Consider the following 23,821-nt stretch of genomic DNA (forward strand, 5'->3'; position numbering starts at 1 on the left):
ATGTAAAACACTTTAAATAAAATAAATTGTACTAATTTTTTACAATATATATATATATATATATATATATGAATAAAATGTTGTCTCTCTCCATTACATATATTAATAAATTTATAATAACTTACTTTTTGTTTTAGAAAGGTAGTTGTTTAGTAGACTAAGAATAACTAAACTAAAACAATTAGAAAAATAACGTTTTCAATATAACTAAAACTTAAAACTCGTAATATGTATAAGTAACTGGTCCACTTAAATATTATTCAAAAAACAAGAAGATTTATATCAACTATTTGTAGGTCAGATGGTGTTAATTACCAAAACATTTTGAATTATTTTAACACAAATTATCTTAACAAGAAATTTATCTAGGTCAGCAACAAATAAATTTATATTAAGTTAATATTATTAGTTAAATTATACGTTTATATTATATTAGAATTGTTAATCTAAAACCATATAATGTATATTAAAACTATAAAATCACACATATTATCTCAATTTTTTATTAATTGTCTTTTTATTGTGTTTATTTCTTTTTATAATATAAAAGGGACATTGGGTAATTTATATTTAATATAAATGAATTAATCTACTGTCTATTTTATAAATTAAATGTCCAACTAGAAAGGTATCAATAGAAATTACGAAAATACAATCTAAGCATAGAGAAATCATCAGTTCAATTTATAGAACTGATAACACAATAGACTTCAGACAAAAAGAAATTGTAACTGGTCTCTCTGAAGACCACCAAAATTACCATGATCAAAGAACAGAATGACGCGTTGATTAAAAAATGTGCCCTAAGCAAAATAAAATTGAAAATATTCTAGAAGTTTACGAAAATAAAGGTAACTATGCAAATTAACGACAAAATGGTGAAGGTAATTTTAATTGTGATGAAATTTAATGTGTAATGATTTTGAAAACCTATTTCTTGTTCTTTACTTGAATATGATGAAAGTTTCTCGCATTAGTTCAGCAGCTTCAGTTTCTGCAAAAAGTATTTAAAAACAGATATAATTTAAATATTTAAAGTAGTTTAGTATGAAGTTTATCAATTACATAAGACTTAATGCAAAAAGAAGCTTGACACTGGGACTTGGTTCAGTTTTTTCGTCCAAAATTCTCAAATATGTGTACAGTAACGCAATTATAGTTACCGTTAATTAGTGTGTAAAATGTTTAAGAACTAAATTTCTTTTAAAAAACACGAAATAACTGTTTAATAATCATGGCCCATGTCAGATGACATTGGAATTTTGGGTTTTGTCTTAAACATTGTAAAATTTCCAAATTGAACCGAAAAAAAGCTATTATTTCATACATATATAAAAATACCTTCCATCATGAACGAGTTGATGAGCATTCTTACTAAATTTGATAACTGTTCCATAATTAAAGTTCTTTTTTCTTACTTTTTGTAAGACAAAACAATTAACTATAATATTTCATTACTACGAAATATCAGGTAAATGCTAAAATTGTCAAGAAAATAAGCTTACGAAAACTTAGTGACGTCACACGCTTCTAATTGGGGTTGTAATCTAACATGAGGTATTTGTCTGCTTGTTTTTTCTATATTTTTTAGTCTCTTTAGCTCCTTTATCGCATATTAATATTGATATAATCGTATATAAATTATTTGTAAAGATTTTTTTCAATTTAATTATATTTTATTGTGAAAAATCCATACATATATATAATTATTTAATTCAAAGTATTATCCATCAATGGCGGCTATATTTTCCCATCTTTCAGGGAATTCACAGATTCAATCTCGAAAGAACGATGTATCTTTTGATCGACCCATTCGTTGCTATCTTTATAAGAAGTGGAACGCTGCTCATATGTCGGAACAATTAGTAATCGGAAGGAGCAAGGACTGGAGAATACGACGGGTGGGGTAGCATTTTTCATTTTAATGTTTCCAATTATGTATTCATCGGTTTTGCAACATGTGATCGAGCTCAAACGCATCAAGTGTAGTCGATAGATCATTCATGGTTTTATCGAGTAATGCCTTGGAATCCTCATTCTTCAATTGTTTGGCTGCCCAGTACCCCAAAACCAGTATTCACAGGTTGAAATCGATGGACCAAATATTCAATGACTTTTTTTTAATTGATATCAAAAATATTAATAAATAGATATTGTTAATATTCGGCCAGATTATTCGGCCATCTATTTTTTTTTGAGTACCTGAATGGTGAACGAGTAAGACAGAAAAGTCTGTTTTCTAATAGGTAAGAACCCTCATTGTCGCTTTGTATTGCCGTTCAATCAGTTGCTTTTTTCTTCCGCTAAATAAAACAGTTTTTAAAGTAAATTAATATTTATTTTGTTTAATCTCAATCGATCATAAATTATAACGGTTTATTAAAAATATTAATGATTTTTTGGAGAAATAATTAACGATAAGGAAAGCCATGAAGTTACCAAGTAAAAATTTATATTATGACGACGGTTGATGCGTAGATTTTATGTTGTTTTTTTTTTAATCTCAAGTCGAAGTATTAGTTTTAATAATCAATAACCAACAAATCTGCGGATTTAGAATCAAAAATGAGCAATGACAACAATGTTTTATCACCTTTAAAAATAGATATGCCAGCAGCGATCAGCATTTTGTCGAAACGCACGTTTATGTAACATGTCATATCGTCCAAGGAATTCGATTAAAATAGCATTTTGTATTGTTGTTTACCTGTCGAAGGCGCGTCGATTTTATTGCCCATTGAACAACAGGTGATTCGAACAGCCGAGCTTTGTTTTCAAGATATATTGCCATGTTTTGTTGCATTTTAACTTGTTCGTTAATGGTCCTTATTGATTGCTTTAACCTATAAATAGAGGGCTTGTCATATATGTACTCAATGCTGTAAATAAATTATTTTTATATGTGACGGTAATCAAATAGCATCACTATAAAACAGCAAGATAATGTCATTTTTTACGGGGATAAGTATATACATAGTTGTCGTTCTCACATTTGCAATATTACTTTTTCTTGTGTTCAACATTATCCCATTCTACCAAAATGATGTCACTGAATAAATACTGCTTTATATTGTTGCAATATATTCCTCATACCACCTATGATTCATCACTCATCATCATCATTAATCTCTATTGGTTTCTCCAAGTATAACAAGCAACATCTAATATCTCATTGATTTAGATTAGATTTAGATTGATTTAGACTTAGATGCTGTCACTAATATATATATATATGTAGCAATAATACTAATGTATGTTCGCCGATTTCTCCATCAATTATCGGTCGATTATCAAAATTCTTTTTTTATTCGAAAGAATGCACTTACGAGATGGTCCCATTGATTGATCCCATTAGGATCTGTTGGAGGGAAGGGGGGAAAATCGAAAGAAACGCTCAAATTTCAAAGGTACGTACAAATGTTTCGCCTATTATTTTATCTAAAATAATCAGATATTTGTGTATAATGTTGATTTAGCTCATGTGACGGAAAATTGGAAGTCCTTCGGTACAAAAGCCATTCAGTTTGTTTTTTAAGCACTAACTGGAGCATAAAGACCTCGTAGAAATATTATAGACAACTGCTTTTGTGGTCTAATGGTTAAAGCGTTTAGCTCCCAAACGAAGGTCGCGGGTTCGATTCCCGGCGGGGACATTAAATTCTTGTTTTTATTTAGTTAGAACATTTGTGAACTCACCTGTGGTAGGTAGCGGACTCCGGGGCTTGAAGTGCTCTCTGTTTTCAATCAATGTTTATTTATTCTTATTTTTCCTCATGGGAGCTGTACCTTTACTTGGTCTACCCATTGTAATATTAAAGAGAGAGATAGAGGAAGAGAGTAATATTAAGAGAAAAATAAAATATTTTGAACAAAATAATTGAACGGACTTCAAAATATAAATAAGGAACTCATTAAAAATTAAAAAATTATTAAACTTGGATTCTTAATACAAATAAAAAACATTTTAAAATAAAATATGTATATACATAATAAGCGTTGTAACAACCAAATAAAAATAATCAAAAACCGTATCTAACCTATCTACTACACGTACTTTATATTCTACTATATACACACAATTTAGCTTACTTCCTATCTAAAACTATTTGTCTATTTACAATATTGTTTTGACTACTATCAACCCATCAGTTTGAAGTTGGTGCCGAGCCCAAACAGTGCATAAATAATATTATACTTTTGTAAAATATAAAAAATTAAATTACCAACAAATCAAATCTAAATTAACAAATAGATTTAGGTAGGTATTAAGCTAAATTGTGTGTATATAGTGAATATAAAATACGTGTAGCAGATAGTTTTAATAAGGTCTCTGATTATTTTTTAATTTATAATTAGTTCTTATCTACTATATGTACTTTATATTCTACTATATACACACAATTTAGCTTAGTTCCTATCTAAAACTATTTGTCTATTTACAATATTGGCTTGACTACTATCAACCCATCAGTTTGAAGTCGGTGCCGAGCCCAAACAGTACATAAATAATATTATACTTTTGTGACATATAAAAAATTAAATTACCAACAAATCAAATCTAAATTAATATAACTGTCCGGCGCCGACGTCAAAGTAGTCAATTGGCAGTAGTTAAAATAATATTGTAAATAGACAAATAGATTTAGGTAGGTATTAAGCTAAATTGTGTGTATATAGTAGAATATAAAATACGTGTAGCAGATAGTTTTAATAAGGTTTCTGATTATTTTTTAATTTATAATTAGTTCTTTATTTATTTTTTGAAGTCGGTTAAATTTTTTTGTTAAAAATATTTTATACTGTTGTACTCTCTCCTTGGATGTTCACCATAAAAAGGTCTTAAACCTTATAATTCTCTTATATACTATCGTCATATCTTAAGTGTATGCATGTATTTTGATCGCTGTTTCGCTTTAACACGACATTGAGCAAAATTGGTATAATATATATACATATTAATCAAAATATTTTCCATCATTTTCCCACAAGCACTGGCATCTAATCATGGATCTATTTACGGATTTCTTCAGCAGTGCGAAACCGTGTGGCAGTAAAACCGTGCAAAAAACAAATGGTAATCAGACGGCGCTGTGTAGTGAATACGCTAGGTCAGACAGAACTTCTCATTCGAGCTGCAACAGTTCTTATTTTTTTAATTAATGTCGGTAGACATCTGCAGTAACAGTTTCATTTGGTTTTAGTACAGCAATACTTTATTGCCACGAATAATTCGGTTTCGATCTAAATCGATATTTCTGGTATACGTCATACATTGTTGCACTTGGGATTGTCGTATTGGATCCATTTTTAATTACCAGTACGTAGAAAACTCCTTTTCTTCTTGGCAAACAGTGAAAGAAGTGATGTTGAATCGGTTTAAAATAGTATTTTAGTCAAACAGTGAAACAGGAAACTGGAAACAGTTTATTTGTCAAATGCTAATCCTTCTGGGGGTTTTTAAGTTGTCGAAGTGGTTTTACATCCAATAAATCTTGCACTTCATTGTGTTCAAACTTTTTGGTCATTCTTTGCCGTTATTTGCAATTGACATCAAAATCACCACTTTTAAATCATTGAAATCAAAACCGGCAATTGGGATATGACGGAGCAGCCGCTTCTGAGATTCTAACATGTCAATTGAAAAGTCCCCGACCTACTATATTAAAACTAATCTTTTTGGCAAAACTAGTTTTTTTTTAATCAACATAATTTCCTTCAAGGGTGATACACTAATTATAATGACCCTCCAACTTTTCGATGCCATTTTTGTAGTACGATTTGTCTTTAGCTTCAAAAGAGGCCTCAATTCGATCACCTCTTCATTCGACGAAAATTTCTTCCCAGCGAGCATTCTTTTGAGATCCGAGAACAGGAAATAGTCCCTAGGGCCCAGATATGGAGAATACGGTGGATGAAGAAGCAATTTGAAGCCCAATTCATGGATTTTTACCATCGTTTTCAATGACTTGTGACACGGTGCATTGTTTTGGTGAAGCAGCACTTTCTTTTTCTTCAAATGCGGTCCATTTTCGTCCTTCAAACGGTCCAATAACACTATGTAATAGTCGCTGTTGATGGTCCTTCCATTTTCAAGGTAGTCAATGAAAATTAGTCAAGTTTTTGCTTCAATTGTATTTTTTCCTTCATTAATCAATCTTTTATCAACACGCTAAATTCCTTTTTATTCATTTTTTTTCACAATAACAAAAGTTACTTCACTCAATTTGCTATAATTCACAAACTATTGATCCGACAGCTGTCAAACTTATACACGCATCTTTTGAGGGTTAAGGCTAACTAATGTATCAGGCCGGGAACTTTTCAATTGACCTGTTAAAAGTTCTTGATGGGTCTAGGCAGCAGATTTCTTTTAATCAAACAACAAAAGTAAGAAAATTCATGATTATTGTTTACGATTAGCGTCTGTATATGTTGAATAACTCAATAATGTTAAATGACAATCTACTACCTTATGTAGAGAAATTGTTTTCGTTGATATCATATGTTCGTCGCTGGCACTTTCGAGCTCTAAATCTTGAAGGCTTGTAGATACTTTTCATAATAAATTTTATTCTTGTTGTATCTCATTCTCGTAACTTTCTTAGTTATTAGTTCAGTATCTGACCTGCTATATTACGTACGTCAAAGCTAACTAGATGAATATATCTGGATCCTTGGCCAGACCTAAGAGATGAATTGGCTGGTTTTGATTAATAAATTATTCTAAATTGAGAATCAATTTGATTAAGATGAGAAATATATTCTACATCTACAAGGATATTTCCTGAATATTGATGATAAGACCTACTTGAGGTCTACAACACACTATGATCCATAAAAAAACTCTCTTCCGCTAGACAAGAAACATAAACAAACCAAACTTAATACATTGCTGATGTAATGATTTTTGCTAAGGCCACTGATTACTAAGGATAATTCATTTTCACGATTTTACGTGATGCCATGTGAGTATTAGAATTATCAATTCACACCTTAATATTTATTAAAAAACAGTCGATGTTCACAAGATTTATTCTTGACATTTTAAATGATCGTATACCATCAATAATATTAAACTTACTGTGAGCATTGTACGAGCATTGTGGCATTAAATTTAATCGTGGTGGCCTTGGATATTTTGTAGGTGAAGGACAATGTCAGGTTTCGAATAAACTGTATCGCTCTCCGTATTTTTGGTTAAGCTTTATCTAGAACAATACCGCTGATTACTACGAGAGAAATCATACCTGTCTTTTTAAGATATAGTAATTATAATTTGTATTAACTTGTCAAAATAGTTTCACTAATATTTTTTAATTTAATTTCTAATTATGTAATATATATGCTTAGAGGATATAAATGTCGAAAAAAACACTGGACACAGAGCAGAGTGGCGCAGTGGAAGCGTGCTGGGCCCATAACCCAGAGGTCCGTGGATCGAAACCACGCTCTGCTACAAATTTTTTAAATTTTAAGTAATTTATATTTACGGTTTTTGAAATGTATTAATACTGTCATCTTAATATTGTCAAATGCCATAAATGTAGTATTATTTTAAATAATGTTTGGGATCATTCATGGTAATATCCTAAAATCCTAAAATCTGACTTTATCATCAACATCTTATTTTCTTATAAATTTTATTTTCATTTTAATAATATTTTATCTAAGAATACATTTTTTGTTATATTAAAATATGTAAATTAATTATTTAAAGGTAGATGTTTTTTAACTTTTATAAAAAATAGTTTCTTTTGTTTTTTTGTATTTAGAAAAAATTCGCCAACATAGCAGACTACCACTTCGTCGACGCAGTAGGACCACATCCGTTGCATTTCTATCGGCAACGCTGTAGTGAGTGACAGTCCGGCAACCAGTAGTTACTGTGCGTCTACTGGCGGCTTAATATAAATATACTATTGCTTTTTCGCTAAAAATTAACAAAGTGCCTGAACAAAAACGTGTTTATCGAAATATATTTAACAAGTACCATCTAACCTTTAACAAATTCGATTTCTCTGCCGTGTAGTGCCCCCTCGTTTCGAAGCCGGGGGTTGTTTTCTAGTTATTGATTTTACTCCTAACCTATAAAACTCGGGTTGAATCACCCTCGACGCGACACAATCAACCCTTACTGGTAGTGCTGCTATTTTGTTTTTTGCTGTCTATTAGCTTCGTGAAGTGTACGCCATTAAGTTTAAATTCGAGCTGTATATGTCGGCTTACAATGACTTTATCTTAAAATGGATTAAAAACAATATTTATTACATTTTTATACAGTGATAAATAGATCTGGCTTTAGGCTAAAATAATGTTTGTACACTTTCTTATATATTGATAATGTTTAGTGTGTGAGTGAGTGCCAATATTTATTGTTCTGTATGATCTTAGGGTAAGTACTAATTTTTTTTTTCTGCTTGTATATTATTTATTGCTCTCTGACAGATAATCTCGGTTATTTATAGCGTTCAAATTATCAATTTTTGTTATATACATATGTGTATGTTAAGCGAACCCATTTACGTATGCGGTACGTTTTACATTATATAGTTTACAGTAAAAACATTGTATTTTAAACACAATTTTTATATTACATCGGTTTCCCATGATTTTACGTCGACATTCGTTTGTTTTTTCGATTTGTCATCGGCAATTCTTCAAATATTTTCGTCCTTTTCAACCAATATAAATATAGGTCAAGTGTACGATTTATGTTTTACCTACTTATCGTGATATTTAAAGACATCCCGGAGGAATTCACGATGTCATGGTGCATCGCCAAGTGCAGGAGATGAAATATCGATTTTTCTCTGGCGTCATGGTTCTTTGTCGAATGCAAACGATAAAAAAGATAATGGTAGAGCATTTTCAGACGTGTTTAGGTTGAACTATCGCCTCTCTTCAGTTAGTTTATTTTGGTGCTATAACGTTTGTAATACATTTCATATTGTAGGTAAAAATTATTTTATATTTTTATTAAGGTACAGTTTTAATAAGATATACACCCAAAGTAGAAGTTTTTTGTTGATGTAATTTATTGGAACAGGTATATTATTATAGGTATATTATATTATTTAAAATTTTACAAATACTATGTATGTCGACATGACATTCATTATTTATTTCAAATTAGTAAGAACGTTTTAATATCCTATATTATTGTATATATTTTGATTAATGTAGTTTAAATTGTTTTAAGATTTATCTGTTATCAGTTATTTTTTAAACAAAATCAACACTCGAAATTAAACAAAAATGTATAGTTTCAGTAGTATATTTTTTATTTGAAATATTTTAAGAACATACTTCAATTTACAATGTTTGTCGTTATCAGTTGGAGTGTAAAAATTATAGTAACACAAAGTAACTTCAATGGGTTAAAATTTTAGTTATTCCCCGATTTCCCACAAAAAAAAAGATAGATGTCAGTGTATTGTGACAAGTAAATCGTTGAAACCATATCAGTAATTTGATTTGGTGTATTTTTGTTAGGACCAGCTGCAGTTTACAGGATTTATTGTTGCTATGTTTTTGATAACACTATCTATAATTGGCAATTTGTCATAATTTTTAAGATATAGTATCATTAAACTTATAGTAGTGTAATAAACGAATTTGATTAATCTTGTAATGCCTGTTATCACATTGCTTAATTTTAAGTTAAAATTTGACCTAAAGTGGATATTTTTAACTAACATTAAATATATGTAAAATAGAACAAAAGGGTATTCAGAATAAGTCCTAGGCATAATACCTCTTTTGCAGAAATTATTAACAAAAGTACAAATAATATCATGCATTTTGCCTTTAAAATACGAAATACAAAATATTTGAAGATAGATAAACTAAAACTTATTAATTGTTAAAAGAAGTATTTCCTTTCATATTATTGGGGACCGAATAAAACCTGCAAAAGAAAATCTTTCTACAGGTCTTGACAAGTATAAACTTTTGTTATATTGTATGGACACATATTTGATATTTGGTTAGCGTTCAATGATGGTAAGCATTTTGCTTATATCGTTTAGGAAGCTCACTAACTCTAGCTCCATTTTTGATGTCTGTGGTTGATCACTGTTTCCCGTTGTTGTCCCTTAACTCTTGTGCTGCTTTCTAGCACCCAACGTATTTTGTAAGTTTGAGCATAATACTAATATGGCTCCACTTATTTCAGGTGCCAGTTTAAAAACTTTTCAAATATTCTTTCTAAGTTCTCTTTTGATTGTGATGCAGTAACCGTAAAATTCCCCAAATTGTGATACCGCAGCCGATATAATCTGGTTATCATTTGGAAGTAATTGAATTACATACAAATAGCAAATACGTATTTGTATTTCAATCACTTATTTTAATTACAAGTAATTCAAATACTATCCAACCCTGTTCATAATATTACAAGTGGTAAAACTAAATTAATTGTATAACATTCGTATCCTTTAGTATCCCTTAATTTATCCTTGATATTAGAAAAACTATTTTTAATTTTGCGAATTTAACGTGATTTATTTCCTGGCCTACTTTTTCGTACGTGTATATTAGCACGACCTTGGTCCATGCGATGCGGATCAACTAGAACGATGTTCGTTTACATTTTTCGTATATTTTGCGTTGAAAAAAAGGAACTATTTATAGATAAAGCATGAGTATAAAGCCATATCTAAAGCCAGATAACCATCGCGTTCGTTTCAACTTAACAGGTTCAAGTCGTAATTAAATACAAAACTGAGAAGTGACATTAACCTTGAAATTACTCACAGTGAAAGCGTTAATGTTCGATTTGTTATTAAGATTGATGGTCTGACATATTAATAAGCTTATCTTTTAATTTCTTTCGTTTTCTAGACGGACGTCTTTAATAATTTGGTATAATCGATATATGTATTGAAAGGTGACGGTGCAGGTCAGTTTGGTCGACATTTGAAGTGTATGATTTTAATTTAATTTTTTATTAACTAATTTACGTATTCGGAGTTCAGTTTTTTCTATTCAGTTTGTAAGTATGGCTACAACTGTTTCTTCACTTTTATATCTAATTCGATAAAAGAGAGGTCTGGTGTCATTTCATTATTTGCAAAATTTTTCGTTTGATTTTTGATCTGGGAACCTCTGACATAATTTTAACGAATGTTTAGGATCATTGTCCTGTTGAAAAACAAAGCTTCGGCCAATTAGATTATTACAACCAAACCATCATGTTCAAAATACGTCTAGTAGATCCATAAATCTGAAATTTAGTCTTATCGTTTTATCAGTTTTTTTCGTTCAGTTTTTTCAGTCCCCGTTCTTACCTATTTTTTCTTATCAGTACTAGGTAGTCGAAGGTTTTTCTACTCATTCTCTCATCTGAATTAAACGTCTCTCAAAAAGTTTGTTTTTTTTATTTATTTATTACATTGTTACTAATCGTTAGAGACTAACCTGCAATTTGTCTTTATGCTAACTTAAATCTAGGTATATAACTAGATGGGCCCATGTCTCAGGACTGTGTTCTGGAAAACTTGTACTGTATTTATATGACTTTTTGCGAAAGATCCCTGTAATTGTATTCCGTATGTCCATATAAGCTTCAACACTTGCTTGTATAATACCATTTTATTATATACTAATAATTGTGATTTTCCCCAATTAATCAATATATTTTCCTATATTTTTTAACTGTATTTTCTGTAACTTTTGAATAAGGACGTCATGCCATGCCTTATCGAACGAAGGCTTGTGCTAAATCTAAGAATATATCTGAACATACCTTTTTACCTTCATAGGCTTTTTTAATTATATCTGTTATTCTATTAAAAAAGGCTGTATTTGAAACTAGATTTTCTCGTGTTTCATTTAAAGTAGCTATCATTTGATGCATAATTAAATGTCGATTTCTTTTCGATAACTACATATACAGGCAATTTTAAGCGCTTATGAACTATTGTAACTATTACATGAACATCATAAAATACACTGAACTGTAAACTAACTAATTTAATTAATTTTGCAGTTGTAAAGTAAAAAAAAACCCATGTTTAAAAGATTTGACTATATTCAATATAAAACCAGTGACTGAAACAGCATATTCTAAGAAATCACAATTGCTAGTGTAGTAACCATTGTGGTCATAAAACACGTGTCTTGATCTTTTCTGAAAATAACGGATAATAAGCATAAAAATATATTTAAAACTATCAAGCTCGATGAGCATGTACGAATAGGTTTTGGGCTCTTTTTAATAACTTTGTCCATAGCTACAAATTTGTCGTGTTTAAGCCGTTAGTGGTAGTTGAAAGAAATAACCTTTTATGAATATAAATTTTTCACGCCCTTTTTTTGTAATATATAAGTTGTTCCTATGTTTCAAAATGACTTGATTCTATTTTTACTTTTATATAACGACAGTGTGGATTCAATACATATCTGTAAATGTGGCACATTTGTATTCAATTTTATAGCGATTTCCAGTGATGATTTAGTTCGGTTTGAACTTTCATTTCAGCGTCGTCCAGAAGTTCTTACTTTTTATTACATTTTTTGGCGTGAAAATTGCCATTCTTAAACTTTTGAACCTGTCTCCAAGAAAATGTATCACTTAAGTGGTTTTAGAAACAATATATTTTCATAGCCTTTAAATTTGGGTGAAACGGTATTCAGTGATTGTTATTATCACTAAAGCTTATCACCAATAGTTGAAGAACACTAGGCAAAATTATTATTTTCATCTCTTTGGTTGAATGGGTGTTGTCTTCAATAGTTGTATGATCGTGTAGTCATTGTTCTTTTCTTGGTCTGTTTCTGTTTATATACCCTTTGTAATTAGTTTTTACTCTAGTTGACATATTTACAGGTCTTCATTCTATGGATTGATAATTAATTAACCGAAAATTTTATGCCTGACTCATAAATTTTTGTTATGTATTTTTGTTTAATGTAAACTCTATAATATTCTGCTTTGCTGAGTGTCTTCATCCACTTTCAGAATCGGAATATCATATCTTCGCACTGTGGTGTTATATGACATTGATGTATATAAGATACAAGATTCAAGAAATCATTGAAATCAAAACCGACAATTGGTATATGACAGAACAGCTGCATCATAAGTTTCTAAAGTATTTTATAGGCTTTAACATCAGTTTTCTTTAGATAAAACGACAAAAACAAGGAAAATCGAAAACGCAATGTTGAGTTTTCCATGATTATGCGTCTGTATCCAAGGCAAAACACAATAATTTTAAAGGGAATGTAGAGAAATGTCAAAACGGTTGTTTTACAGTTTCTTACATTAATACTTCGCGTTTTCAATACAATTTTACAAGATTTTACAATCTCCAAGTCCACATTAGAGGCATTTGGCATATTTTGTACACTGATAGAGCAATAGTATATCAAAATATTAATACTAACGAAACTAATATGTTGTATGTTGTTATATGAGTAATATCGCACACACGAATAAAATTGTTTATTGTTATTTTTATTTGTTTGTTAATAAACAATATTGATCGCGGCCTGTAAATAATCCTGAACCGATAGGCAAAATCATCAGTAAACTTAAGGTAACCATATCATGGGAGTTTTTGTCGCTTTATTATATTTGCAAACTGATAACTGAATTTGTTTTATAGGATGTCATGGTGTGAAACATGGATTTCGATAAGGACCCCACTCTGCAAGAATGGACTCGCGAGCAACCATTGGCAGTCTTAGCCTTGGACAGTGCTGATAGGGCTGTTCTTCGAATAGCAGGTAAATATTCGGTTTCCTCTCTTTTATTGTCGAGTTACTACCCATATAAAAAACGTCTGTCGACTGTTATACTCGGACTCTGATAACAGTGTGCAGTTGCCGTGAGGGTTCTTCAGTGTTATTTTTATGAATACATAAAATGCAAAATACTTTTATTGAGTTTAATGGTTGTTGTATTTTATACCTGCCATTCATAATATGTTTATATTTTTAAATAAGAAATTAAGTATATCAGGTGTATATCAATATTTCCTCAACATTATTTTTATTTATATAACTACATTGTGTTATAAATTTCTTTTTATTCAATAACATTAAATAAAACCGCTTTTTTTGTCCAATTGTACCTGCTCAACACAAAAACTCAAACGGATTTTTTAACGTACCATTTTAAAGTTATGACAAAATAAAGTACTATGAAATGACAGTATGAACATTTTAAATCACATTTATTTATTTATATAATTGATCTCATTAAAAAATAGTAATATATATATATATATATATATATATATATATATATATATATATATATATAAATTGACAATGAATCATAATAACTTTTTCTCTTGTGAACAGTAAAATCCTCTTTCATTACAAAGTAGCAGTAATCCATCTTCCTTGATAATACTCTTTTGTATGTTTTATATCGTCGTGAAGGCGTTCACCCTGTTCATCTCTCACCATTCTAAGTGTAGGGGTAAAAATCGAAATGGGAATGCAAGAAATGTAATTTTAAAGACATTCTGCACCCCATCGTTTTCAATTTTTCACTAAAAACTCGGCATTTTAAGCTGTAAAATTGCCTAAATATCCATGAATTACTTTCTTTAAAGGTAACCAAGCCGCTAACACTTTAGCGGTAAGATTTTCATCGAATTCATTGGTTTTTTTTATAAGTTTTCTTATTTGCGAGCCTTTTTGTAATTCAGCATCACCTAACTTAGAGAAAACAATTTTCAAATACAAGGATCCTTTACCATTTTTATTCATGGCCTTGACGGGATTTTTCATTAAACCAAATTTTAGATGTAAGGGTGGAAGTATCATATTTTCTTGTGGAATAAAAGGTTCATACTTAACGTTTGATTTATTACAAAGTCAGTTTTTTTGACCAGTCTTTATCTTCATAATGGCTTCTGTGGTCTCTACTATCCCAGAAACAGAAAAAACAACCACTCTATAGTGAAAGCAATATAGCTGTTCTTTGTTTTCATGTTTTCATACGTTTCTTTTAAAATTACTGAATATGCAATAGGTATGGAAAAATATCGGCCGCCATTGTGGAGTAATACAGCTTTTAAGATACAGCTTTAAAGAGTAATCATACTATTATTAACAAACGTGACGTGCTAGACGCCATATCAGTGGACAATGTTTTTAACAATAGAAGAAGGAATTCAAAACATGTTATCTTATTTATGTTAGAAAAATTGTTTGTCGGTATAAAATGCAGAACATTTCATAATAATAGATTGGGCAAAGAGTCCGTGTGTATCTAATTGAACTGCTAAACGGTTGAACAGATTTTAATCAAATTTTGTATGTGGTTATGTGGATTCAACAATGGTTTATAAGTCATATTTACACCAGGTAGGGGGCTGCATTGAGGTTTCAGCAATTTTAAAGAATGTTTTTGATTTAAACTGGTGTATATCTGTCAGAGCAATATTTTCGTGAAAATGGCAATAATGGCGGTTGCTGTATGTAGAATAAATTAAATATTATATTATATTGATATTAATTGTAATATTACAAATAAAACGTGATGTCTTGATAAAACTGAACTTAATTCACCTAATAATAATGTATCCAATGATAATTTTTTTAATACATTTCAAAAAATGAACTGTAATTATAGATATGATGATGAAAGATAATAAATTACTATAATCGAATATAGTACAATTTCAATAAAACACAAAACCAAGCGAGTTATGTATTTTTTCAATTATATTTCGACCCATTTAAAGTCCTCTCTCCTTAGATATATTTTAATTGTACGAACGTTATTCCGGAAGGGCATGTAAGAATGTTCGTCGGGTCGGTCAGTCGGTCGAAATGTGTGGCTGCCGCTGCGATTATTTTTCAGAACACTCACTACTATTTTTGGAAGGAATTTGCACGAGAACTGAAAACACTGGTTGAAGAAATACTGTTTATTTTTAATATTAAATTATACATGTGGTCGACGGGAGTATTGACAGGATATTAGGTTAGGTAGAGGAAGTACGGTAGCGCTGTGGAAGTGGTACTATTACAAGGGGACGGAGAAAAGGAAAGAGAACGAGACGTCGTCGTGATGGTCTTTTATTGCCTGGATCTGCATGGTACCAATCCACCGGCGTTGCCAACCTTTGTACTTGTTGATGAATTCGTGGTGGCCTAAAGGGTCGTGGCGGTCGCCACAGGCAGAAACATTCTTTGATTCGGTTTTAATCATTTGAATATTATTTCCTCGAGCTAGGGATCTGACGGAGTCAAATAAGACGAGAACTTGCTAACAGTCTTGTGCTTGATCATTGAAATTTTTAGGTATAATAGGTTAGGATAATACATTTTAGGAAAGTCTTTAAATAATGTTAATGTACTGGAGGTAAATGTTATTAGCAACAATTAAATGCAGTTGTGGAGACTTATTAATACAAATTAAAATACTAAAGAAACGATAAACGTTATGCAGAGCAATTTGTGGTGATTTTCTTGATATGTATGTTTAGTACATCATATTAATATATTGGAAAGTGTAATAAAATTACTTGAATGATAATTTTCTATAAATATTTTTAATATTGCTTCTGTCTCTTAAAATATTAATCTATTTCTTATAATAGAAGAAAAACTGTAAAATAAAGCTTTTCTTTTCTTTGTTTATCTTTGATGTCAGTTCAAACAAAACTGAGTTTTTTTCAAACCAGATATTTGCACCTCGAGACACAATTTATTAAAATCATCTATGTGAAAAATAGTGTTTTTTTTATTACATCTATTTCAAAAATCAGTAAAAAATAGTAATAAAAAAAGTTATAATAAACTATTGTGTACTGACGTCACATGTGATACATGTTATATGCCTTGTTGAAAAACATGTTGAATTGACTGTAGATTATTTACTTAATTCTAGACGATTATATTTTATTAGTTGTTTATCAAACCTTTGGTATATTAGTTCCTACTTGTTGAGAACTCTGAACTTTTCAGACTGCATTTCTGCGATATTGCTGCTGACTCAATGGTAACGGGCAGACATTACATTTTGTATATGTTTCATTCTTCTCGAACCCACGTCGTTTTTTTTTTAAATTTAAAACTAATAAATGATATAGAAATTTGTTGGTTCATTAACGATTATGTCTGGTTATTCTTGTGAATAAATATGTTTTAATCATATTATAATTAAATTAAAAAATAATAATATACTGTTGTGACATATAAATATGTTTAGGTACGTTAGTTATTAAGCTAAATTGTGTGTATATAGTAGAATATAAAATACGTGTAGTAGATAGGTTAAATAAGGTTCTTGTTTATTTTTATTTAATTATTACAACAGTTATTATGTACATATTTTATTTTAAAACTTTTTTTTGTGTTAAAAATCTAAATTTGATTATTTTTTACCTTTTAGTGAGTTCTTTATTTATTTTTTTTAAATATCTTCACGCCTTAATCTTTTATATTTGTTGAAATATTATGATAATATAATATGGGTCCTATTACTATTGATTATCTCTTATGTTCTTTACATATCTTGGATATCTTGGAGTCTTGTTTTCAGATTGATTAGATTTTATCAAGACACTGGGTAGCTTCGATTTTCAAGTGTTTAGTTGTTAATTTCATGACTCTTTATTAGTTTGGCGATAATCTCTTTTACAGATCTAAATGTAGTTCATTTCATCTACAGTACCGAGGAACATCAACTTACTCTTTACTTCTCTGTTTTGGAGATGCTGATGTGTTGGCAAATTGTTTTTGTTGCCATAACCTCAGAGTCGAATGTCATAGGTCAAAATGGGTTTATGGATCTGTCTATACATGCCTTGGTAGTATTTATGTCCTTTCTTAACATGGTGTTTGGCTGTTACACATTCTAACTGATATGTATTCACTGGTCGATACTGACGAATTTTGTTTCTTTTAATTTGATTCTTCGCCTTTTTGTTTATAATAATTTTTTGAGGAACAGTTCAGCTTCCAAAGCTCCCAAATATGTAAAGCATTTGTAATATCATTGTTAAATGAATAATAATTTTGTATAATATTGCATAAAAATGAAAATGTTTTGATTTAAAAGCAGTTGTTTTTTTTAATGAATTTACACCTCTTTTATAAATTTACACCATTTTTATAAAATTGCTTACATTATAGACATAATTTATGTTTTTGTGACTGAGTATTATACCACATCTGTCGTAATTATTGTAGAATTTCCGTTTTGTGCTTTTGGGGTGAATCATTTTAAATAACTTCTATTGCTTTTGTATTCAAATAATATTTCCGGTACAAAAATGCAGTCTTAAGCGTATTTTAAGGTAGATAGCGAGTTACGAAGTCATGGTCTCTGCATATATGTTGCAACACAAACCCAGTAGTATTACGAGAGTACTGAGAAAAGAGAAATACAGGCTATGTTGTTTAGTTGATGGTCAAATGAAGAAATTTTGAATATTTTTTTTGATAACATCTTCATTAGATATGCTCTGTACAATCTTAATTATAAATTAATTTATTACTACATTTCATTTGTACTTGGATTAATTCACACGCAAGATGAGTGCGAGATAAATACATCAATATGTATTTCTCAATTATAAAATTATAATAACTTAAGCTATAGTTTATACTAATGGTATACACTTTATAAGTTCGTATGGTTTGGTTCCCTTCAATCTTCTGATATCCTGTGCGTTGTCCAGTAGTTGTATTGCTTCCACATTAGTATGATTTTGTAATCTTCTTTGGTGTTTTAAGGCGAAATCTTGGATTACTTCGCAAATTTTGAATATGAGTTAGAAATTGAATACTACCTAAACGATAATTACAGTTATATAATTAGAATTAATCGAATGAAGTGGAATTAAGAATTTTTATTCGAGACACAGACTTGTCAAAAGAAAAATCAATTTGATATCAGAATAAATGTTAGGGGATCATTTGGAATTGATTTAAAATACGTGAGCGACAGCACATCGTTCTTATGACGCTACCATGCTTTCTTGACTCCCATTGACATATTATACGTCAGGAATGGTTAGAATATTGTATTGAAAAAAGTTACTAAACTTTTTCATAAAAATTAACTACTATTTACTAAATTTTTTCACAAACGTTTTCGTTTTTATAATGGAAATGAGAACCATACTGGTTGAGTTATATATAGCCGACTTGGTGGCACAGTGGTAAAAGCGACAGACGGTCTTTCTGCTGTTGGGATAGTCGCGGGTTAGAATCCTTCTGGGACATGGTCGTTAGGTTTGTGATTGTCTTTACGAAAGAGTGCAAAATCCGAGAAGGAAAATACTCCCAGTCACGCTAGTAACCAGGCTGGGTAGGACCGGATGTTTTCGATGATTTCCAATGTTAGTCACTAGCCAGTCCGTAGGCTTAATGCCGAGGACCGTGGTTCGGAGCCCACGTTAAACAGTAGGTCCAGTCCAGATAAACCCTAGTGAGTAAAAAGGAGAAAAAAGTTATATATAATCGGATTTATGTATCCTATGGTAATTCTTCTTTTTGCCTTGTCTTTTTGATCGTTATATTAATATATTGTAAAAAAAAACTTAAATAACTCCAATAAAAAAAATATGTTTGAATAAGAATGTTGCCAAATTCTTATATAAACCACTTTTTTCATAACTTTTCCAAATTAAAGGCCAAACTTAAATAAAGATCGAGAATTGTGGATTCTGCATAATTTGAGATGTTAAGTCTTATTTTATATTTTTAACATATTTTATAAGGATATTACTTTTGGATACTTGTCTTTAGACATTAGACAACTCTCGGATAACAATGAATTAGGACACATATTACTCAGAACCAAATTGTGTGACCTTTTGTAGTTATGTAGTGGAGATTAAATAAGGGCCAATAGGTAGTTTTAAATCATTGTAGAGTCAAATTGTAAGTATAATCAGCAACGACTAGTAATAATATATTAATAAATAAAAAATAATAACATTGAGAATAATATAGTACCACTATTCACACGTTCATTTTTTTTTGTTTGCTGTTATCGTAAACCTAATGATTTTTTAAATTAAAAACAAAATTATGTTTGCATATATTAGTTATTACAGCCTATTTCCTACATTTCGCTTTATTTAAAAGTTTCAACGTTTTTTAACTGGAACTTCGAACGCTATCATAACTGGAATTAAAATTAACTATTAACGTATGACATCATTTGACTATTTTCTTACACATATGCTGAACGAGCTATATGTTTTTATTGTGGCTTAAATTAGGTATTCGTTAAAAGAATTACCATAATTTAACACTCTGGTTCATAGACTTGTTTGTTTAGGACTTAAGATATGTCGTAGCATTTAGATATACAAATACAGATCATTGTTATGTAAAAAGTGTTATCGGTTTTAGGGAAAATGTGCGTATCGCTCATTGAGCTAAAACGTATCGAAGAATGCGTAATCCGTGTGCCTGATTATCTAATCTTTATTTAAAAACGGTTCTATTTCTGGCTTATGACAGTAAGAATTTCCGTATATAGAATTTTTTAATCTGTGCGGATAAGAAAAGTTATTGGGTACAGAATCAGGACTGTATGATGGTGGATAAGTATTTGATAATTTAACCATTTATAATCTATAATACGATAACCGATAATGAAAAATCTACAATTTTAATTTAAGAAAGACATTAGAAGCGTTAATGTTAAAAATACTATTAGGCCTATAAATTAGTATTTTTTTTATTTGAAGCCTTATTTTGAAAAATCGGTGCAATAGATTTTGTTTAAAGTATTGTCCATGGATAATCGCTTTTTACTTCGCTTCCCATCTTTTTGGTATCTTCATAAGAATCGCTACTTAGATAGTAGAGAACAAGTAGTGATCAGAAGGAGCAAGGTCTGGAGAATATTAAATATCTTCTTCTACTGGAGAATATTGCGGGTGGAGTAGAATTTCCCTTTTTAATGCTTTTCAGTATGTTGTGTCTTCAGATTTTTTTCAACATGGGGTCGAGCGTTATCATGCTGAAGAATAACGTTGTTGTGTCTTTGCTCGTATTCGTATAGTTTTTCGCGAGGTACTCAGCTCAAACGCATCAATTGTAGTCACTAGCGATCCCCATTGATAGTTTTGATCGAGTAATGCCTTGAAATCCTCCTCTTGGTTTTTTTTTTGTTGCCCAGAGCAGTTCGGTTTCAAATTCACCGAAAACGAATCACCGTCCAACTAGTATTCACATGTTGAAATCGATGGAATGTGATTGTCATAAGCTTCACACAGTATATGATGATCATGACTTATGACCTTCAACTGTCCTTTTCTTCAAACCGAAATAAACAAGTAAAATTTCTCGCAAATGCGACTTATGCGATACAAATTCAGATGTACTGAAAAAATGTACTGAAAAGAAATTTCTTCATCTCTCGATAAAATGAGATACTGAAAGGTGAAGCCTATCAGTTGTCAAGCTTCAACATGAAGTTGGCTACAAATGTATCCGATCTGATTTAATACACACAGTAACACTGTCGGTTGTAAATCCTTTGAAATTAATTTATAGTCTTGATATATAAGGTCCTTCTTTAACACTATAAATGTTTTCAACACTGTGACACAAACTTGTATCATTTATTTATCATCACCTTTCACACAATCATTCCACCTGTATGAATTTTGTATCAAAACCAATATAAAAATTTTAGAGTACAAAACAAGCAACATATTTTTATATATTAAAGATGTAGTTAAATGGGTACTGGGATGTTCTTGAACAGAATGCCATAACATTTTTCATAATATGTAAGTGTAATTTAGCAGAATTCTGTTTGATTTCCGTTCTGAACAATATTTTGTCAATACCTGTTTCTTTTTATTATTGTATCAAAATAGTTCTCAGATTCGGATATCACTTCACTATTTGATCTAAACTTTTTCATTTAGTATTCTTGAGTTATTCATGTTAACTCTTGGAAGGCTCAAAATTACATTTTCGGCGTTCATTGCTTTTTTGAACAAATCTGATGTTGCATCACAGCCCAATCGTCGGTTTTGGCTGCAACGAATTAAAAGTGGTGATCTTAATGACAAAGAACAGCCTGAATGACCAAACAATTTTGAAGAATAATGAATTGGACGGATCAACGTATTAAAACCAGCTCAAACTTTTAAAGAATTTTCATACAACTTAGTAGTGGATGACAGGGATCCAAAATGCCAGTAGGTAAGTAGGTAAATGGCTACCACACGAATTGATTGAAAATGTTATTTCGAACTGTTTCAATAGAGATTTTATTGATTGCAAGGACAAAAGATAAGAGTTTTTTGTAATGCCTAAAATCAATGATTCGGTGCCAAACCAAATCATCATGCTGTCGAAAAGATGGGAAAAACTTCTAAATCTTCTCAGTAAATGCATTTTAAAGCAAGACAAACAGCATCTATTTTCAAGATTGTCAGAATTCCAGTTAATAATAATTAATATCCTTGCAGCATCCAGGACCTTTCAATGGTGGTACCATGTATGTGTCAGATTAAGGATGAAATTTACTGAATTACTTCTAATTACAAATGAAACAAAATACAAAGACATATGTATAAAAATCTATATATGATAACAAAGTTGGCTATGAATGTAGTAAATTTCTAGAGAAAAAAAAAAACAAAAAGCGTATAAGTTCTTTCTTTTTTTAAGTCTTACTTGATGAAATTGCACTTGAGGATTAATAAATAATATTGCTATTGAAATTTAATGAGTATATTAATAATAATGATTTAAAAGAATGCGGATTGAAAACGTTTTCCCATACATCTTGCCTCGCTACTTTCAGTTTTGCAATTTTCCATTGAAACGTCCGTTTCCCTGCTATATAACTTACCTATTTTTACACGTTCATTAAGCGTTTTCTTTTTGTATTATTTCCGTGGGCAGTAAATGAGATCGTTTAATTTCACCTATTTTGCAACTATCATTCAGTATCACATCATGTTTATACCGATCATTAATTATTATCCATTCAACTCGTAAGTTATTACCGGTTTTTGATTTTTATTAATATTTTATTTGCAAATAAATTTTATGTAGTCATTTTGTAGCTCGTTAATTTAAAAAAGGTGTTTAACCATATATGTTAACCATTTGTTATAGGAATTGAAATTTATGAAGCCTGAAGTGGCAATGATTTATTAAATACGTTGAAGAAATTCTTTTTTAAGTTTTTAGATATCAAAGTAAAATTATTCATATAAATCTCAAACACTATCCAGTGATATAATATCCAGTTTAATTTCTAATTCATATACTTTTCTAATTAGCTATAAAATCAAGTTTTTTTCATACCTCGGTCGAAAGTACGTACTTTCGTTCCCAATAACAGGTAAGAAAGTTAAATATTTAGTCCCTGTGAGAAGTACACCTGCGGCCTCTATAACGGCGGGAGGAAAGAATTCCTTATGCGTATTTATACTCGTAACTAGGGACTTTTTGTTCTGTCGCTACAACAAATTGTTTACCGCTGTCATTAACGTTGATACCTCTAACCATTACTCTATGCCTCTAACCTTAAAAATAATCATCAATGTTGTTTTGAATGTTGTTAATAACGTACTTTCGACCGGCTATGAAAAAAATCGTATATACCACACGGGCCAAAAGTTAAAATCTCGGTCCTGCTCGACATGATTCCCGAGGCGAACTAGAGTAGATATAAGTAGAATATAACTAGAGTAAATCTCTAATAAAGCTGTTCTATTTTTGACTCATTCAACTGATGATGAATTCAGAATGTTTCAACTCAACGTTGTGTGGTATACTTCCCCATTAGGATGATCACTTTGTCGGTATTGATGAATTAGATTTTCTTTATGGCAGGTCGAGTTATTTTAATCTGTTTGGTCTT

At 30.3% G+C, this 23,821-nt stretch overlaps 1 protein-coding gene across 2 annotated transcripts in view; it reads left to right on the plus strand.

The window, feature by feature from the left end:
* The first annotated feature begins 7,851 nt into the window (after positions 1-7,851).
* Positions 7,852-23,821, plus strand: part of shot (dystonin-like protein short stop) — a 342,592-nt gene continuing 326,622 nt past the window's right edge. For both annotated transcript variants that reach the window (XM_076411410.1, XM_076411419.1), the window contains exons 1-2: positions 7,852-8,392; positions 13,611-13,731. In XM_076411410.1, the coding sequence (XP_076267525.1) occupies positions 13,629-13,731 (103 nt within the window). In that variant the 5' untranslated portion in view covers positions 7,852-8,392; positions 13,611-13,628. The remainder of the gene's footprint in view (positions 8,393-13,610; positions 13,732-23,821) is intronic.

This window comes from Rhynchophorus ferrugineus, unplaced genomic scaffold (genome assembly GCF_030347505.1).
Source record: "Rhynchophorus ferrugineus isolate W39M unplaced genomic scaffold, kcgeb_rfMv2 rfM8, whole genome shotgun sequence".
NCBI lineage: Eukaryota > Metazoa > Arthropoda > Insecta > Coleoptera > Curculionidae > Rhynchophorus > Rhynchophorus ferrugineus.